The following is a 16,277-nucleotide window of genomic DNA, read 5'->3' on the forward strand; positions in this document are numbered from 1 at the left end:
TTATTTATACTGTAAAAAATTATTATTTATCTGAAAGGCAGAATGAGAGAGAAACTGATCCTATATTTTCTTCCTTCCTTCCTTCCTTCCTTCCTTCCTCCCTTCCTTCCTTCCTTCCTTCCTTTCTACCTTTCTTCCTTTCTTCCTAAAGATTTATTTATTTAAGAGGCAGAGTTTCAGACAGAGAGAGGGAGAGAAAGAGAAAGATCTTCTGTCTGCTGGTTCACTCCCCAAATGGCCACAAAGGCCAGAGCTGGGCTGATCCCAAGCCAGGCTCCAGGAGCTGCTTCTAGGTCTCCTATGAAGGTTCAGGGGCCCAAAGACTTGGGCCATCTTCTACTGCTTTCCCAGGCCATAACAGAGAGCTGGATTGGAAAAGGAATAACCGAGACTCAAACCAGTGCTGATATGGGACGCTGGCGCTGCAGGTGGTAACTTTACCTGCTACACCACAGTGTGGGCCCCTTAATCTGTCATTTTTATGAAAGCAAATACTTGGAGGCTGGCATTTTGGTATAGCAGGTTAAGCTACCCCCTGTAATGTTGGCATCACATATGGGGAATGGTTTGGTCCAGCTCCCTGCTAACATGCCTGGAAAAGCAGCAGAAGACGGTTCAAGTGCTTGGGCCCCTTGCACCCAGCTGGGAGACCCAGAAGAAGCTCCTGGCTCCTGGCTTCAGCTTGGCACAGTCCGGGCTGTTGCGTTCATTTGAAGAGTGAACCAGCAGATGGGAGATCTCCCTCTTTCTGTAACTCTGTCCTTCAAATAAATAAATAGCAAATCTTAGAACAAAATCCTGGTATGCTTCAGACTCTCATTAATACTGTCCTAATCAATGAATAATTGCTACTTTTATCTGTTTTACTTTATTTTTTTAACTTTTATTTAATGAATATAAATTTCCAAAGTACGATTTATGGATTACAATGGCTTCCCCCCCATACCGTCCCTCCCACCCACTACCCTCCCCTTTCCCACTCCCTCTCCCCTTCCATTCACATCAAGATTCATTTTCGATTATCTTAATATACAGAAGATCAGCTTAGTCTACATTAAGTAAGGATTTCAACAGTTTGCTCCCACACAGAAACATAAAGTGAAAAATAATAGATGATTTTTTTAAATGATGATGAAATCAGATCAGACCTATTGTCATGTTTAACCCCAGTGAGAGTCAAGTTGGGAGTTGATAATTTCTTTTTTTTTTAACAGAGGATCAGTTTAGTATACATTAAGTAAAGATTTCAACAGTTTGCACCCCCATAGAAACACAAAGTGAAACATACTGTTTGAGTACTCGTTATAGCATTAAATCTCAATACACAGCACATTAAGGACAGAGATCCTACATGAGGAGTAAGTGCACAGTGACTCCTGTTGTTGACTTTACCAATTGACACTCCTGTCTATGGCATCAGTAGTCTCCCTATGCTCCAGTCATGAGTTTCCAAGGCTATGGAAGCCCTCTGAGTTCTCCGATTCTTATCTTGTTTAGACAAGGTCATATTCAAAGTGGAGGTTCTCTCCTCCCTTCAGAGAAAGGTACCTCCTTCTTTGAAGACCTGTTCTTTCCACTGGGATCTCACTCGCAGAGATCTTTTGCCAGAGTGTCTTGGCTTTCCATGCCTGAAATACTCTCATGGGCTTTTCAGCCAGATCGGAATGCCTTTAGGGCTGATTCTGAGGCCAGAGTGCTATTTAGGACATCTGCCATTCTATGAGTCTGCTGAGTATCTCACTTCCTATGTTGGATCACTCTCCCCTTTATTTATTCCATCGGTTAGTGTTAGCAGGTACTAGACTTGTTTATGTGCTCCCTTTGACTCTTAGTCCTTTCATTATGATCAATTGTGAACTGAAATTGATCACTTGGAATAGTGAGATGGCATTGGTACATGCCACCCTGATGGGATTGAATTGGAATCCCCTGGTATGTTTTTAACTCTACCATTTGGGGCAAGTCAGCTTGAGCATGTCCCAAATTATACATCTCTTCCCTCTCTTATTCCCACTCTTATGTTTAACAGGGATCACATTTCAGTTTATCTGTTTTACTTTAAATAGAGAAATTTATTCTTTTTTCCTCATTAGAAATTCTTCAAGTTTAGGGCCAGCGCTGTGGCTCAGTGGGTTGATGCTCCACCTGCAGCGCCTGCATCCCATATGGGCGCCGGTTCTAGTCCCGGCTGCTCCTTTTCCAATCCAGCTCTCTGCTATGGCCTGGGAAAGCAGTGGAGGATGGCCCAAGTGCTTGGGCCCCTGCACCCATGTGGGAGACCGGAGGAAGCACCTGGTTCCTGGCTTTGGATCGCTGTTGCAGCCATTTGGGGGGTGAACCAGCGGACGGAAGACCTTTCTCTCTGTCCCTCTCACTCTCTGTAACTCTACCTCTCAAATAAATAAAATCTTAAAAAAAAAAAAAAAGAAATTCTTCAAGTTTAGCCAGTGGAAGCTGTCAGCGTCCAATTTGTCCCTTGAAAAAAGCTTTCCATGTAAAGATCTTTTGTGGAACTTGCTTTGCCAAACAGTTCTGCCACTAGAGGGCGTATATACACCACTTATATTTCAAAAATGTTCCCATACGGGAAAACTGAGTAATTAATTACACTTGTATATTTCTGCTTTCTAATTTTCCACTCATCTAGTTTGGGAAATTTTAAAAAAAGATTTATTTATTTGTTTTTAAAGTTAGAGTTACAGGGAGAGAAGGAGAGACACACACACAGAGATCTTCCATCTACTGGTTCACCCTCCAGATGGCCACAACAGCCAGTGCAGAGCAAGGCTGAATAAGGAACCAGGAGCTTCATCTAATTCTCCCACATGGGTGGCAGGGACCCAGATACCTGGACCATCCTCTGCTGCTTTTCCCAGGCCATTAGCAGGGAGCTGGATTGGAAGTGGAGCAGCTGGGACACAAACTGTTGGCCATATGGGATGCTGGCATAGAAGAAGCTGGCTTTACCTGCTATGCCACAATGCCAATTCCAGGAAAATTGTTTAAAAGTTATTTTGTAATGAAAATGAACATTTTATAAATAATTCAAACCAAAGAAAAAGTGCATTTTTTTTTTGACAGGCAGAATGGACAGTGAGAGAGACAGAGAGAAAGGTCTTCCTTTGCCGTTGGTTCACCCTCCAATGGCCGCCGCAGCCGGCGTGCGCGGCCGGCGCACCGCGCTGATCCGATGGCAGGAGCCAGGAGCCAGGTGCTTTTCCTGGTCTCCCATGGGGTGCAGGGCCCAAGTACCTGGGCCATCCTCCACTGCACTCCCTGGCCACAGCAGAGAGCTGGCCTGGAAGAGGGGCAACCGGGACAGAATCTGGCGCCCCGACCGGGACTAGAACCTGGTGTGCCGGCACCGCTAGGCGGAGGATTAGCCTAGTGAGCTGCGGCGCCGGCTCGAAAAAGTGCATTTTTAAAAAAAGTCAGCAATGGGGATAATGCAAATGCATGAAGCATGGTTTAACAATGCCTACGATAAACTAAAGCAAAATTGACAATTCACTTTTTGGCAGGTGAGTTATTTTAAAATTTGATTAATTCTTTTTTAAAAATAGATATTATTCTATCCTCAAGTTTTTTGGCAGATGTTTACTGAACACCTTGTATGAGGCAGGAATAAGAAAATATCCTTGGGGATAACAATGTTGCTCAGTGAACTAAACTTCTCCTTGTTAGATTGCCAGGAAGCGTACTGGCTCCATGTTTCTGATCTAGCACTTGGCTAATGCACCTGGGAAGGCGGCAGATGACCCAGATGCTTGAGCCCCTGTCATTCCTGTGGGAAACCCGGCTGGAGTTCTTAGCTCCTGGTTTCAGCCTTGCCCAGCTCTGGGTGTTGTGGGCATTTGGGGAGTGAACCAGTGGATGGAAGGTATCTCTCTCTCTCTCTACCCCCCCCCCCCCACTCTCTCTGTATCCACCTTTCAAATAAATGAATCTTAAACAAGAAAAGGAAAGAAAAGATCCCTGCCTTAGGAGGGGTTCATAGCCTAAAGAGAGAGACAGTCATGTAACTATAAAGCAGAGTACAACAGGAACTACTCTAACAAAGATACTTCTAAAAATTGCTTTGGGACCATTATTGTGGCACAGTGAGTTCAGTTGTCACTGGCATCCCATTTGGGCACTGGATGGATGGAGGCTTGTAGGCTCCACTGCTGACCCAGCTCCCTGCTCACACACCTGGGAAAGCAGCAGAAGATGGCCTAAGTGCGTGGGCTCTGCTACCCACATAAGAGACCTTGCTGGAGTTTCAGGCGCCTGGCTTTGGCCTGGCCCAGCCCTGGCTGTTGCAGCCATTTGGGAGTGAACCAGTGCATAGAAGAGCTTTCTTTCTCTCTGTATCTCCCCGTCTCTCTGCCTTTCAAGTAAATAAATAAATCTTAAAAAAAAATTGCCTTGAGAGCTTGGAAAGAATGAAACCAGTTATGGTGAGGGTGCTTGCCACCAAGAAGGGGACATTTTGTGTCCCACACCAGTTATGCTTGTTCCAAGTGGGTCTCAAGAATGTGTGGACAGCTTTAAGTCCTGTGTCCAGGATGTGTGTTCCGTCTCTGTCCTACTGCTCCACAGCCTTACGGGGACTCAAGTGGTAGCATTCGGACATTTACGTACGATAACCTTAGCCCTACATCCATCTAAACATTCTGGGTTTCCCTAGGCATCCAGTGCTGGGTCAGGGAACACCCGCATGATTAGTTTGTTTGGGTGAGAAAATGGGGTCTAAAAGTGAGAGACTGAAAACATTTGGAGATGGAACAGCACACCCTTCAGGAAGTCTGCAGCACTGGGCTGTGAGAGTTTCTGGAACTCTGTAGGCAACAGAGCAGCACAGGAGATGACTAGTGAGCTGCCCAGGAACCTTGCAGCATAGGAAACTGGATTTCACTCGTGCTTTTTAAGTAAATCTAGAGTGTCAGAGTGTGCTGGTTTGCGGGAAAATAAACTATCCGAAGCTTATGTCCTAAGGATGGGTATGTGTGGGTTTGCACAGATATGATTAAGCATATGCATTTAGATGAGCGAGATGAGCACCTGGAGGGAAGACGGGCTTAGAAAAAGACAGCAATTCATGTTGCGGAGCCCTGCTGTCCGCCCGCTCCCCCGGAGCAGTTTGGGAGCAGGAGATTGCCAGTTGGAAACATCAGAAAGCTGTGGTCTCAGGTGCCCTCGCTGACAGTTTTATGAGGCTGCTGTTAGAGGCAATGAGCGTCTAGACAGGACTGGTGCTTTGCAAAGCAGAAGGCTTTTTTTTTTTTTTTTTAATGAAAGGAATAAAAAGGATAAAAACTGAAGACATGATGTGATTTAGATGCCAACACTTCACTTCTTATCTCTAGTGTAACTGCCAAAGAGCGGGCAGGGAGGAGGAGAGGGAAAGAACAACATCTTGATAAGGATTTAAAATATCAGGAAATTCAAAACAAACAACACATTTAGCTGAACATTTAGTTATTTTATGAATATTTTGTGACTCTCTATGGTTTTCCTTTGTGAGAAAATGATGCAGATGTGGACAGGAGGTTCTCCCATTTTTATGAAGATGCAATTATTTGTTAGTGATGATTACAGGGAAACCGAAAGAATTTCAGGTTGTTCTGTCAGGATTTTGGAAGAGCACAATCATAGGTGAAATTTCAAGTCCACAGAAGCAAGGTACCGCTGCAGAAGCTGAGATTTTTCAATAACCATGTTTATGCATTGTGACAGCTTATAAATTAAAAACCCAGCAAGTCTTAGGCAACACATTCAGCTATCACTAGGGATAACATAATAGAGGTGCCTGCTCTATGAAAAGGGGAGTTTGGACCCAATGCTTATTGACAATGGAAGAGAAAGTAATTTTGAAAATAGCATTTCTGCATTTCTATGTCACATAGTGTAAAAGTGGTTATTATGGACTGGCTATTGGCTTTCTTCTAAAATTCCTGCATTGGAATCTTAATGCCTGATGTGGCCATGTTAGGTGAGGCCTCTGGAGGTGACTGTGTGGGGACAGAGGAGGCCTCATGAACGGGATTAGTGCCCTTAGTGCCCTGGAAATTGAGACGGAGACCGCGCAGAGCTCTCTCACCACCTTCTACCACTGGAGGAGGTGAGAAGCAGAAAGTGAGCCGGCACCGGACACGGACTCTGCTGGCCCCTTGACCGTGGACTGTGGGGCTTAAATGCACCTTGTGAAGCCACCCAGCCTTTGGTATTTTTGTAACAACAGCCTGAATGGACTAAAAAAAAAAATAATAAAAAACCAGAAGCTGCTGTGAAATGCAAGCGGGCAAGGTAAGGATTGAACGTAGGTGGCAAATTACATGCATTATACCTTCAAATAAAAAGAAAACAACCACTTTTCAAAACTTTTGGGTAGTGGTCGACGACATGGCATAGTGGGTAAAGCCTCCACCTGTGGTGCCAGCATTCCCTTATGGGCGCTGGTTCGAGTCCTGGCTGTTCCACTTCCCATCCAGCTCCCTGCTAATGCACCTGGGAAAGCAGTGGAGGATGGCCCAGGTCCTTGGGCCCCTGCACCCACGTGGGAGACCTGGAAGAAGCTCCTGGCTTCAGATCAGCACAGCTATCTGGGGAGTGAACCAGCAGATGGAAGACTCATCTCTCTGTGTCTCTGTTTCTCCTTCTCTGTAACTCTTTCAAATAAGTAAATAAATCTTTAAAACAATTATCACAAAACCTTTGGGTACTTAATTAATGCGAAGTAGTATTTAAAAGAGCCCGTACAGGATGCTGAACTGATTAGGGGTACTCACGAGGAAAAAAAACCGAGAAAAGTCAAAGTGAATTAAAATGAATTGAATGGTCAAAAGTATATGGAGAAACACACGACTTTAAGGAATTTGAGAGGCTTGCAGACAAACCTCAAAATCAAAACAGACATTTCAGATAGTCCTGTCCGATCTTGGACAAGTTGCGAAACTTCTCCCAGCCTCTGCTGCCCCGCTGGATTGACACCTGGTTTCCTCCAGCTGTGAGCTATTTTCCTCTTGTCTGAGATGTGTTTCATGCTACCTAAGGCTCCAGAAGCTTCCTCACCTTCCTGAATATTGACAACATCGCTTTGTGGCCTTTTCCTCTAACTCTGGCTTGCTTTCTTCATTCCCAGCAGAGCAGGGCCCCTGAATATGTTGCTCATGGGGAAAGAGCTGTGACCTACGACTTAGGGATTCTTTTTTCCACTTTTTTTTTTTTTTTTTTTTTTTTTTTTTTTTTTAATATGTAGCAGATACACTTTTAGGCCTAGTAATCAGATAAATCTGCGTTGGCTACCTAAGCATTACCTGCCAGCCGACTGCAATAGAAACCGTGTTTTCTCATCCGGAAAAACAGGGCTAATGCCCACCTTGAAGAAGAGGATTATCAGCATTCAGGTCAACCCATTTTGAGATGTTTTGTTCCTTCTTGTGTATAAGCCACCAGGGCCCAACTAGAAAACAAGTTTGATTATTTTTAGAGCCTTACACAACAGAAATCCCTGTCTTCCAATAAAACTTTTGGACGAAGAGTCTCACAGAGCAGAACTAGCCATTCTGCGACGGGTTGACTAGCAAAGCGGATTGTAGGCTGTGGGCACTAAACCCGCACACACTCCCGGGACTCTCCCGCACAACACCGCAATTGCTCATCTCTTCGCGTACGCCCGCGCTTGCAAGAAAACCATGGGAAAATCAACCCTCCTTTCAGTGCACGAGTCTCCGGAGCCCGAATATCTAGGCAGCCAGGGCCTATTTTCAGAGCTGGGGGCCGGTCAGAAGGGGTGGAGGGCTCCCTAGAGACCTGCCCGCGCAGTTCCTCGGGGCGCCGGGGCCCCAGCGCATCCCCGTCCCTCCCGTTCTTCCCTAATCCCTAATCCTCCAGGCGTCTACCCGCACCCCACGGGGCTGCTTCTCCTTTTAGATCCTGGCTTTCTCCCCTAAGTGGTCAAAATGGGAAACGGAAGTATCTCGATTGGCCAGCGGCAGTGCTCGACAAGACGTTTTGTTTTTTTAATTAAAGGGGGGAGAAAACCCCTCCTCCCTCAGGTCTTCACGTCTCAGAGCGCGACCGTCAGCCAGCTCCCCGAGTCCGCTTCACCAAAGCAAAGCGCCCCCCACCCACCCAACTGGGGTTTACTCCGGCGAAGGGGGCTTGGGTCCTGCCTGAGGGGTCCGAGTCTGCGGCGGCGAGGCGAGAGCCACGGGCCGACGGGCTCGGGATCCCGGGAGGCGCGTGCGGCGCCGCCCCCAGCGCAGCGGGGAGGCGCGTGAGAGGCGCGCGGGCACTGCCCGGCCGGGGAAGCCCGTCCCGGGAGCGCGAGGGGCGCGGGCAGCGGCCGGAGGCGGCGGCGGCGGCGGCGGCGGGGACGTGGCGCGGCTGCCGCAGGGGAGCGGCGGTGGCGGCGGCGGCGGGCGCGAGGGGCGGGGCGCTCTCCGCAACTTCTGCCACCACCGCCCGGGCGCTCCCGGCCGAGCCGCGCGCGGCTGCGGAGGGCTCCGGGGCGGCCCGCTGAGCCGGGCCCTCCAGCCCGCGCGCCCCGGGCGTCCGTCGGGTGCCCAGGCGGGTACCTCAGGGGAGTCCCCCCCCACACCTCCACCGCCCCGCGGCCGCGCTTCCGCGTTACCCGCAGAGCGGCCGGGCGCCTGGGACGTGCGGGGCCGCGAGGCCAAGCCAGGCGCCCCCCAGCGGCCGGCGCGGGGCCCCATGGCTGGGCCGGGCGGAGCGGAACCGGCGAGGTGAAGCCCCGGGGCCCGCAGCCCGAGCGCGTGGCGGGGGCGCCCGGCTCCATGGGCAGCGGCCCTCCGCGGCGCGATGATGGACGTTAACAGCAGCGGCCGCCCGGACTACGGGCACCTGCGCTCTCTCCTCCTGCCCGAGGTGGGGCGCGGGCTGCCGGACCTGAGCCCCGACGGGGGTGCCGAGCGGGTCGCGGGCTCCTGGGCGCCGCACCTGCTGAGCGAGGTCCCTGAGGTAACTGCCAGCCCCGCGTCCACCTGGGACGCGCCCCCGGACAATGCCTCGGGCTGCTGGGAGCAGATCAACTACGGCAGCGCGGAGAAAGTTGTGATCGGCTCCATCCTGACGCTCATCACGCTGCTGACGATCGCGGGCAACTGCCTGGTGGTGATCTCGGTGTGCTTCGTCAAGAAGCTCCGCCAGCCCTCCAACTACCTGATCGTGTCCCTGGCGCTGGCCGACCTCTCGGTGGCCGTGGCGGTCATGCCCTTCGTCAGCGTCACCGACCTCATCGGGGGCCAGTGGATCTTCGGCCACTTCTTCTGCAACGTCTTCATCGCCATGGACGTCATGTGCTGCACAGCCTCGATCATGACCCTGTGCGTGATCAGCATCGACAGGTAAGGGCTAGGCCGCCCGGTGCGGGGCTGTGGCCGGGGCTGGGCGGCCAGCTCAGCCCCGCGCGCTCGCCTCGGCCGGGAGGATCAAGCCAGACCTCTCGGGATGAAGCGCAGCCGGGCGCATCAGCTCCACGCCAACCGCACGAGTGTCATTAAGAGAGAAACCGACATGTGCTGCTTTTAGTGTAGCGAGCATTTTCTACGACCCAACTTAGCGTATTACAAACGCGGGTTCCACTTTGAAGAACCAGAGAAAAGCCACTTTGCTCCCGCAGTTCTGCTAGCTGACTCCCTGCCCAGGCAGATGGAAGGAGCTTGGGTGGTCTCAGAATTGGGGGGCCATCCGTCGTAGTAAAGGTGGCGCCCCGGTGCTTGCTAATTCCCAGCGCCGTTTTTGGTGGAAGTCTGCTTTCAGTGTATCCCTGCGACTTGTTGACAGGAGCCTTGCAGCCCGCCCTCCCCTCCCCGCTCCACCACCAAAGCTGGGTCCTAGCCTTCATCACACCCAGTGGGAGTCTTCCGGGAGCTCCCCCGCCGGAGTGATGGAAACACAGGCTGACCATCTGCCGGGAGGGTGCTGGGTCACTGCGTTGGGTGTCATGCGGGGCGAGGAGATCCCCAGAGTTCCTTCAGAGCCCCAGATGACAGGATTTTGACTCGAGCTGGTCTGTGATCCTAGACCATCATGGAACTTGAAGGATGGCCGCGGTGCTCCTTGGCTACAGAACAGTTCCCTTGTGTTTGAATGGGGCTGCTGCCGGGCAGCCAGCACAGCACTAGTATCCTGTGGTGTTTAACGACCCCAGAAAAGGTTGCTTACGTTCTCAGTGGACCTACAGGACACTGAGAAGTGGAAACCTTTCAGCACAGGAGAAATGATTGATGCCTCTGTACTTGAAATGACAATGCAACCAAGGATGCTCTCGCGTGTAACTGAGATTTTCCTTTTATTTTTTCTTCTTCCTTGAAAACACTGCTATTGGTGGGCTGTTGAGATTTAAAATGTTCTGTTATTTTATCGTTTGACCAGCGTTTAGAATGACTGAATAAGAGAAATGATAGGACAGGGAATATTTTTGAGGAAAAAAAAAGTTCATTGCAGCTGTATGCCATTAATGATTATTTTTTAAATTGGTTCTGCTGTTTTATATATCGTGGTGGGAGCTTCTGACAGCAGACAAGAGCAGAGCGTGAATTGCCTATGTGAGGATATTAGCACCAAAGTTGGCAGCTGAAGTTCGGAATTACACTCGTTCAGGATGACAAAAACAGATGCATTTGCAGTCTGGCTGTGGCAACAAGAATTAGGAGAGTGCACCCAACATACATAGTAAGGATCTACATGAGTTATGAGCACAGAAATCTGAGTGCTCAGCCAATCAAAACAGTGCATCTTGCGTGAATGGAGTCCTTTTAAATGGAACTTGATGTCATAAAACAATTTAGGCTGCAAGTAGTGCTTTTATAACCCTTGTTTCATTTCGTTATGGATAAACGATAAATACATAGCACATTGTGCTAACCCATCTCCTAAGACAGCCTGTGCGTCTGTTCCTCTGGCACATTCAAGTCTGGCTGAGATCGTCCTGTGATTCCTGTACATGAGCTACAAGCATTTTTCACGCTGTGCCCATGTGTCTTAGCACCAGCAGATATTTCCAGAATCCAGGGAAGAGGTTAATTCCTCTGACAAGAGCTTTAATTTCTTCATCAACTACATCCTTGTGATTGTCACAAATGGTGGTAATATGGGCATGTAGACTGTTTTTTTTTTTTCCTATAAGAATTGACCAGTTGGTGAATTGTACCTAAACATTATTTTAGAAAAGCAGCATGTCATATCTTTGGATAAAATGAAGAACTGATAAAACTGGTAGGTTGGTTTTCTTATGAGAACACACAGAACTAAAAATGAGAAAAAAGAAAATGCATTTGATATAAAGGTGAGTTGTTTCTGCAAAAATGATAAAAATGTGCTATGAAAATATGAAAAATATCTTCATTCTTTATTCATTCCATCTTGAGTACCTACTGTAGGATACACTTTGTGCAGCACAGAGATGAATAGCAATATCCTTCTTTTAAGCTCACATTGTCTTGTGAGAGTGTGGATATTTGCTGGGTTTTTAACCTGGCGGAAGAGCAACTTTGGCTTTTTCTGGGCTCCTCCTCACGGTTTGTGGCTGCTTTTCCAGCCCTTCCCCATGCAGGGCCCTGCTGTTCTTCACAGTCTCAGAGTTCCCACCTCCAGCCCTTTCCCAACAGTGACTCTAGTTCATGGGAGAAGTAGCAGCCCTTGGATGGGGACTCCCTTATCTTTGTCCCACCAGTCTTCTCTGCATCTGTACCCTTCTTTTTCACTTCCTTCCCAGTTAAAAGGCAAGAAGACATTGCGTTGAGTTTTTTTAAAATGAAATATGAATATGATGCAGTTATATAACAACCAGACCACCTGGACTTTATATTTCATCCTCTTGTCTTCTCAAGGACTTTGTGTCTTGATTTCTCATCTCTGCTCTGGCTGCTGGTTTTCCTTTCTACTGGGTCAAGCTTCGTCTCTTCTGTAACAGCCTCCTGTTTGGCTTCACTCCTTCCTCCATTGACTGTTCCACTTCACAGTTATGGTACTCACAGCACAGTGTCCATGACCTATCTCTACTTCTTGACTTTTCAGACACAGGAATTTTACACTCCTTGGACCTACTGCAATATTCAAATGGGCCTTTCTGATTCCACTTCTATCTACCCACAACCCGTTGAAGAAACTAGAATGATCTGTTTTTTTTTTTTATGTTTAAAATTAGATAAGATGTATATATAATGAAATGCACAGATTTTAAATGTCCAACTTGACCCTTGTAATTAACATTCCAGTTGAGATATATTTTTGTCGTTCCCAGGAAATTCCTTGTGTCCTTTCTGGAATGATTTTTTAGAAACAAAAATCGAATTAACCTTTAAATGCAGCTTTTAAACATGCATACCAGTTCTGGATATCGTTTAGAGTACTTACATAAGGAGGACAAGTGTAACAGTGCAAAGGAGTGGTGGACACCACATTTGGGAGAGTGGTCGTATTCTTCAGAGTTGGTGTAGTCAGGGAGTACGCATGTCAGCGAGTTTGGAAATTTTTTATTTCTTGATCTTGGAGTTAGCTCCAGTCTTTTTTTTTTTTTTTAAGATTTATTTTATTTATTTGAAAAACAGTTACAGAGAGAGGCAGAGAGAAGAGAGAGAGAGGTCCTCCATCCGATGGCTCACTCCACAGATGGCCACAATGGCCGGAGCTGCGCCAATCTGAAGCCAGGAGCCAGGAGCTTCTTCCAGGTCTCCCACACGGGTGCAGGGGCCCAAGGATTTGGGCCATCTTCCGCTGCTTTCCCAGGCCATAGCAGAGAGCTGGATTGGAAGTGGAGCAGCCAGGACTAGAACTGGCACCCACATGGAATGCCAGTGCTTTAGGCCAGGGCATTAACCCACTGCGCCACAGCGCTGGTCTCTAGCTTCAGTCTTAGTATTCTTGGTATAACCTTTTATGCGTCTGATTTATATTTTAAAATTTTTTGGCCAAATACATGTAGAAAAGTGCACAAACCTTAATGTGGGCCTTGATGAATTTCTAAAAAGTGAACATATCGATTGAATCAACCACATCAGGAAATAGAACTTGACCAACTTCCCAGGGGTCCCATCTGGTCCCTTCCTAGTTTGTCCTGTTAGCCTGGCGGAAGAGTGCTTGGCCAGAACTTCCAGTTAACGGAATGGCACTGTATGTGCTCTTCTGTCTGTGAGGTTCGTCCATGGATTTTAGCCTGTCAGTGGCCCATTTGTTTTCATTGCTGAGTAGAATCCCATTGTATGAATACGCCACAGTTTCTTTATCTATTCACCTGTGGCTGGTCATTTGGGCTGTTTCCAGTTTCTGGTTATTACTAATAGTGTTGCACTGAACATTTATTTGTGTCCAAGTGTGAATATAACACTGAGTCATAAGGAACATGAAAGTATTTTAATTCTGTCTACTCACATCTTTCAGGGATTTTAAGTCTATAGATTTTAAAGTGTACTATATATATTATTGTTGTTTTAAACAGTCCACATTCATTGTTATTTACCCATATGTTTACCTTTTCCATTGCTTTTTTCCTTTTTTAACAATTTATTTATTTGAAAGGCAGAGTTTACAGAGAGAGAGCGAGAGAGTGAGCAAGCAAGAGGTCTTCCATCCGCTGGATCACCCCCTTAGCAGCTACAATGGCTGGAGCTGAGGTGGTCTGAAGTCAGGAGCTTTTTCTGGGTCTCCCACGTGGGTGCCAGGGCCCAAAGACTTGGGCCATCCTTTGCTGCTTTCCCAGGTGCATTAGCAGGGAGCTAAATGCAGGAGCAAAATAGCCAGGACTCGAACCTCTGCCCATATGGGATGCCAGCATCACAGGTGGTAGCTTTACCTGCTACCTGCTTACCACAACGCTGGCCACCCCATTGCTTTTTAATTTTTGTGCACTGACATGCTTTCATCTAGAATGATTTTCTTCTGACCAGCCAGACTCCCATCACCATTTTTTTACTTGTCTGAAAATGTGTTTTTGTTTTCATCAGGTATGGAATTCTATATTGACAAAGTTTTATTTTTAGTTCTTTAAAACGTTGTTCCATTGTCTTCAGACATTCATGGTTTCTGTTGAAAAATCAGTCATTAGCCAATATTGCTGTTTTTCCTTTGGAGGTACCATATCTTTTTTCTCTGGCTACATTTAGAATTTTATCTTTGTCTTTAGCTTTTATAAGTTTTCTGTGATGTCCCTAGTCCTGGTTTAATTGTTTATTTTTTGTTTATTTACTGTTTAACCCTGCTTGGCTTTTTAGTGATTTTTGTATTGGCATATTGCTGCCTTTAATGAGTTTGCTATTATCTCTCTCTCTCTCTATTTTTTTTTAAAGATTTATTTTATTTGTTTGAAAGATGGAGTTACAGAGAGAGGTAGAGACAGAGAGAGAGGTCTTCTATGCTCTGGTTTCACTCCCCAGATGGCTGCAACGGCTGGAGCTGCGCTGATCCGAAGCCAGGAGCCAGGAGCCAGGAGCCAGGAGCCAGAAGCTTCTTCTGGGTCTCCCACATGGGTGCAGGGACCCAAGGACTTGGGCCATCTTTTGTTGCTTTCCCAGGCCGTAGCAGAGAGCTGGATCAGAAGAGGAGCAGCCGGGACTAGAACCGGTGCCCATATGGGATGCTGGTGCTTCAGGCCAGGGCATTAACCCACTTCACCACAGCACTGGCCCTGCTATTAGCTCTTGAAACACTTTTGTTGTTATATTCTCTTTTTCTTTTGAGTCCTAAACTACATTTATGCATGAATTTCAAATTTTTTTCACCTTAATTAACTTATCTTTCAATTTCAATTCTATCAACTTTGATTTTGTGTTTTAGACTTTTATATGTATCATATATGTCTATTATAATCTTTTCTATATTTTCCATTTTATTTTTCCTCTGTGCTTCAGTTTTGAAAAATTTTTACTTGTCTTCTAGTTTATTGTTCCTTCTGCTATGTTTAATGTTTTATCAATTTACTTCTTAATTTCCGTTGTTGTATTTTATAGTACTAGAAATTCCATTGTATTTTTTTCTTTAGGAAAGGCAAAGAGAGGGAGAGAAAGGTGGCAAAGAGAGGGAGAGGGGGTAAAGGAGAGAGAGAGAGAGAGAGAGAGAGAGAGAGAGAAAGAATGAATCTTCCATCCACTAGTTCACTCCCTCGGAGCCAGGGACAGTAGGGTGCGGCCAGGCCAAAGCTAGGAGCCTAGAACTCAATCCAGGTCTCCCACATAGGTGGTAGAGACCCAAGTAATTAAGCCATTTTCTGCTTCCTCCCAGATACACAGTTTCAGAAAAATGGATTAGAAGCAGAGAACCTGGAACTCAAACCAGGCATTTGAATATTAGGTGCAGATCCCTGAGCAGGGATTCAAGTGCTGCATCAGTTGCCTACTCTATCTTTTTTTTTTAATTCTAATTTTCTGGTGAAATTCTCTAAGGTTTTCATCTATTTTCTTTATCTTGTTATATTTGTCAGTGTGTTAGCCAAATAGTTAGATTCTTTGCCTACTAGCCCCAATATCTAAATTACAGTGATCTTTGTGATCTGTTTTCCTTCTAGATTTTTGGTCTGTGCCTTGGCATGCCTGGCAAGTTTTGGTTGTGTATCAACATTTGGTATAAAAAATTATGCTGTGGATAGTGTTGTTTTCCACCAGAGAAAATAACTGCTAGGCAGCCATATAGGGAGAATGATTTCTTTAATTCCATTAGGGACGGAGCTGTGGGCTACATTTTCGTTCTGAGAAGACTTTGCCAAAGGCAGATGCCTCTTGCCAGGGTAAAGCTGTCTTGGTATTTCAGCTATGAGACCCTTGGGTTACTCTTAATGACTTCTCCCCATGGTAGGCTCAGAACTCTTAATTTTTCTGCTGTCAGAACTGAGGCTGTCAAAACTCCTGCTGAGATCTTTTTGTAAACTTTGTCTTTGCATTCATAATCTCCTGCCTTGTATTTCAGAATTTGCACAGGTGTTGAGGGGAATTTCAGACAAGTGCTAATAAGTTAGTTCTCTGTTCTCTTCTTGCTAGGATATTGGTTTCTCAGGTCTCTAATTTTTGTTTCTGTAGCCACAAGAGATTTCCTGCAGTTTTTTTTTTTTTTTTTTTTTTGGTACTTTTGCATCTTCATTGCAAGTCTCTACTAAGACTCTTGTCTGCATCCTCAGCCCTGCACCCCTCACTCAGTTTTGGCAAATGCTCCAAGGGAAAGAGTGGCTGTGGGATTCTGGCTCACCTCTCTATGGTTCTTTCCTTATTTTTATTTTTTTAAAGGTTTTTATTTATTTGAGAGGGAGAATTACAGACATTGAAAGGGAGAGACAGAGAGAAAGG

The 16,277-nt window shown here is 46.6% G+C and overlaps 1 protein-coding gene across 3 annotated transcripts in view; it reads left to right on the plus strand.

The window, feature by feature from the left end:
• The first annotated feature begins 8,358 nt into the window (after positions 1-8,358).
• HTR7 (5-hydroxytryptamine receptor 7) overlaps positions 8,359-16,277 on the plus strand; it is a 158,232-nt gene continuing 150,313 nt past the window's right edge. The window contains exon 1 of one of the 3 annotated variants that reach the window (XM_051823396.2): positions 8,359-9,350. In XM_051823396.2, coding sequence (XP_051679356.2) covers positions 8,806-9,350 — 545 coding nt within the window. In that variant the 5' untranslated portion in view covers positions 8,359-8,805. The remainder of the gene's footprint in view (positions 9,351-16,277) is intronic. The other 2 variants (XM_008270184.4, XM_002718503.5) reach the window with 2 other exon arrangements.

The sequence above is a fragment of the Oryctolagus cuniculus genome, chromosome 15 (genome assembly GCF_964237555.1).
Source record: "Oryctolagus cuniculus chromosome 15, mOryCun1.1, whole genome shotgun sequence".
Classification (NCBI taxonomy): domain Eukaryota; kingdom Metazoa; phylum Chordata; class Mammalia; order Lagomorpha; family Leporidae; genus Oryctolagus; species Oryctolagus cuniculus.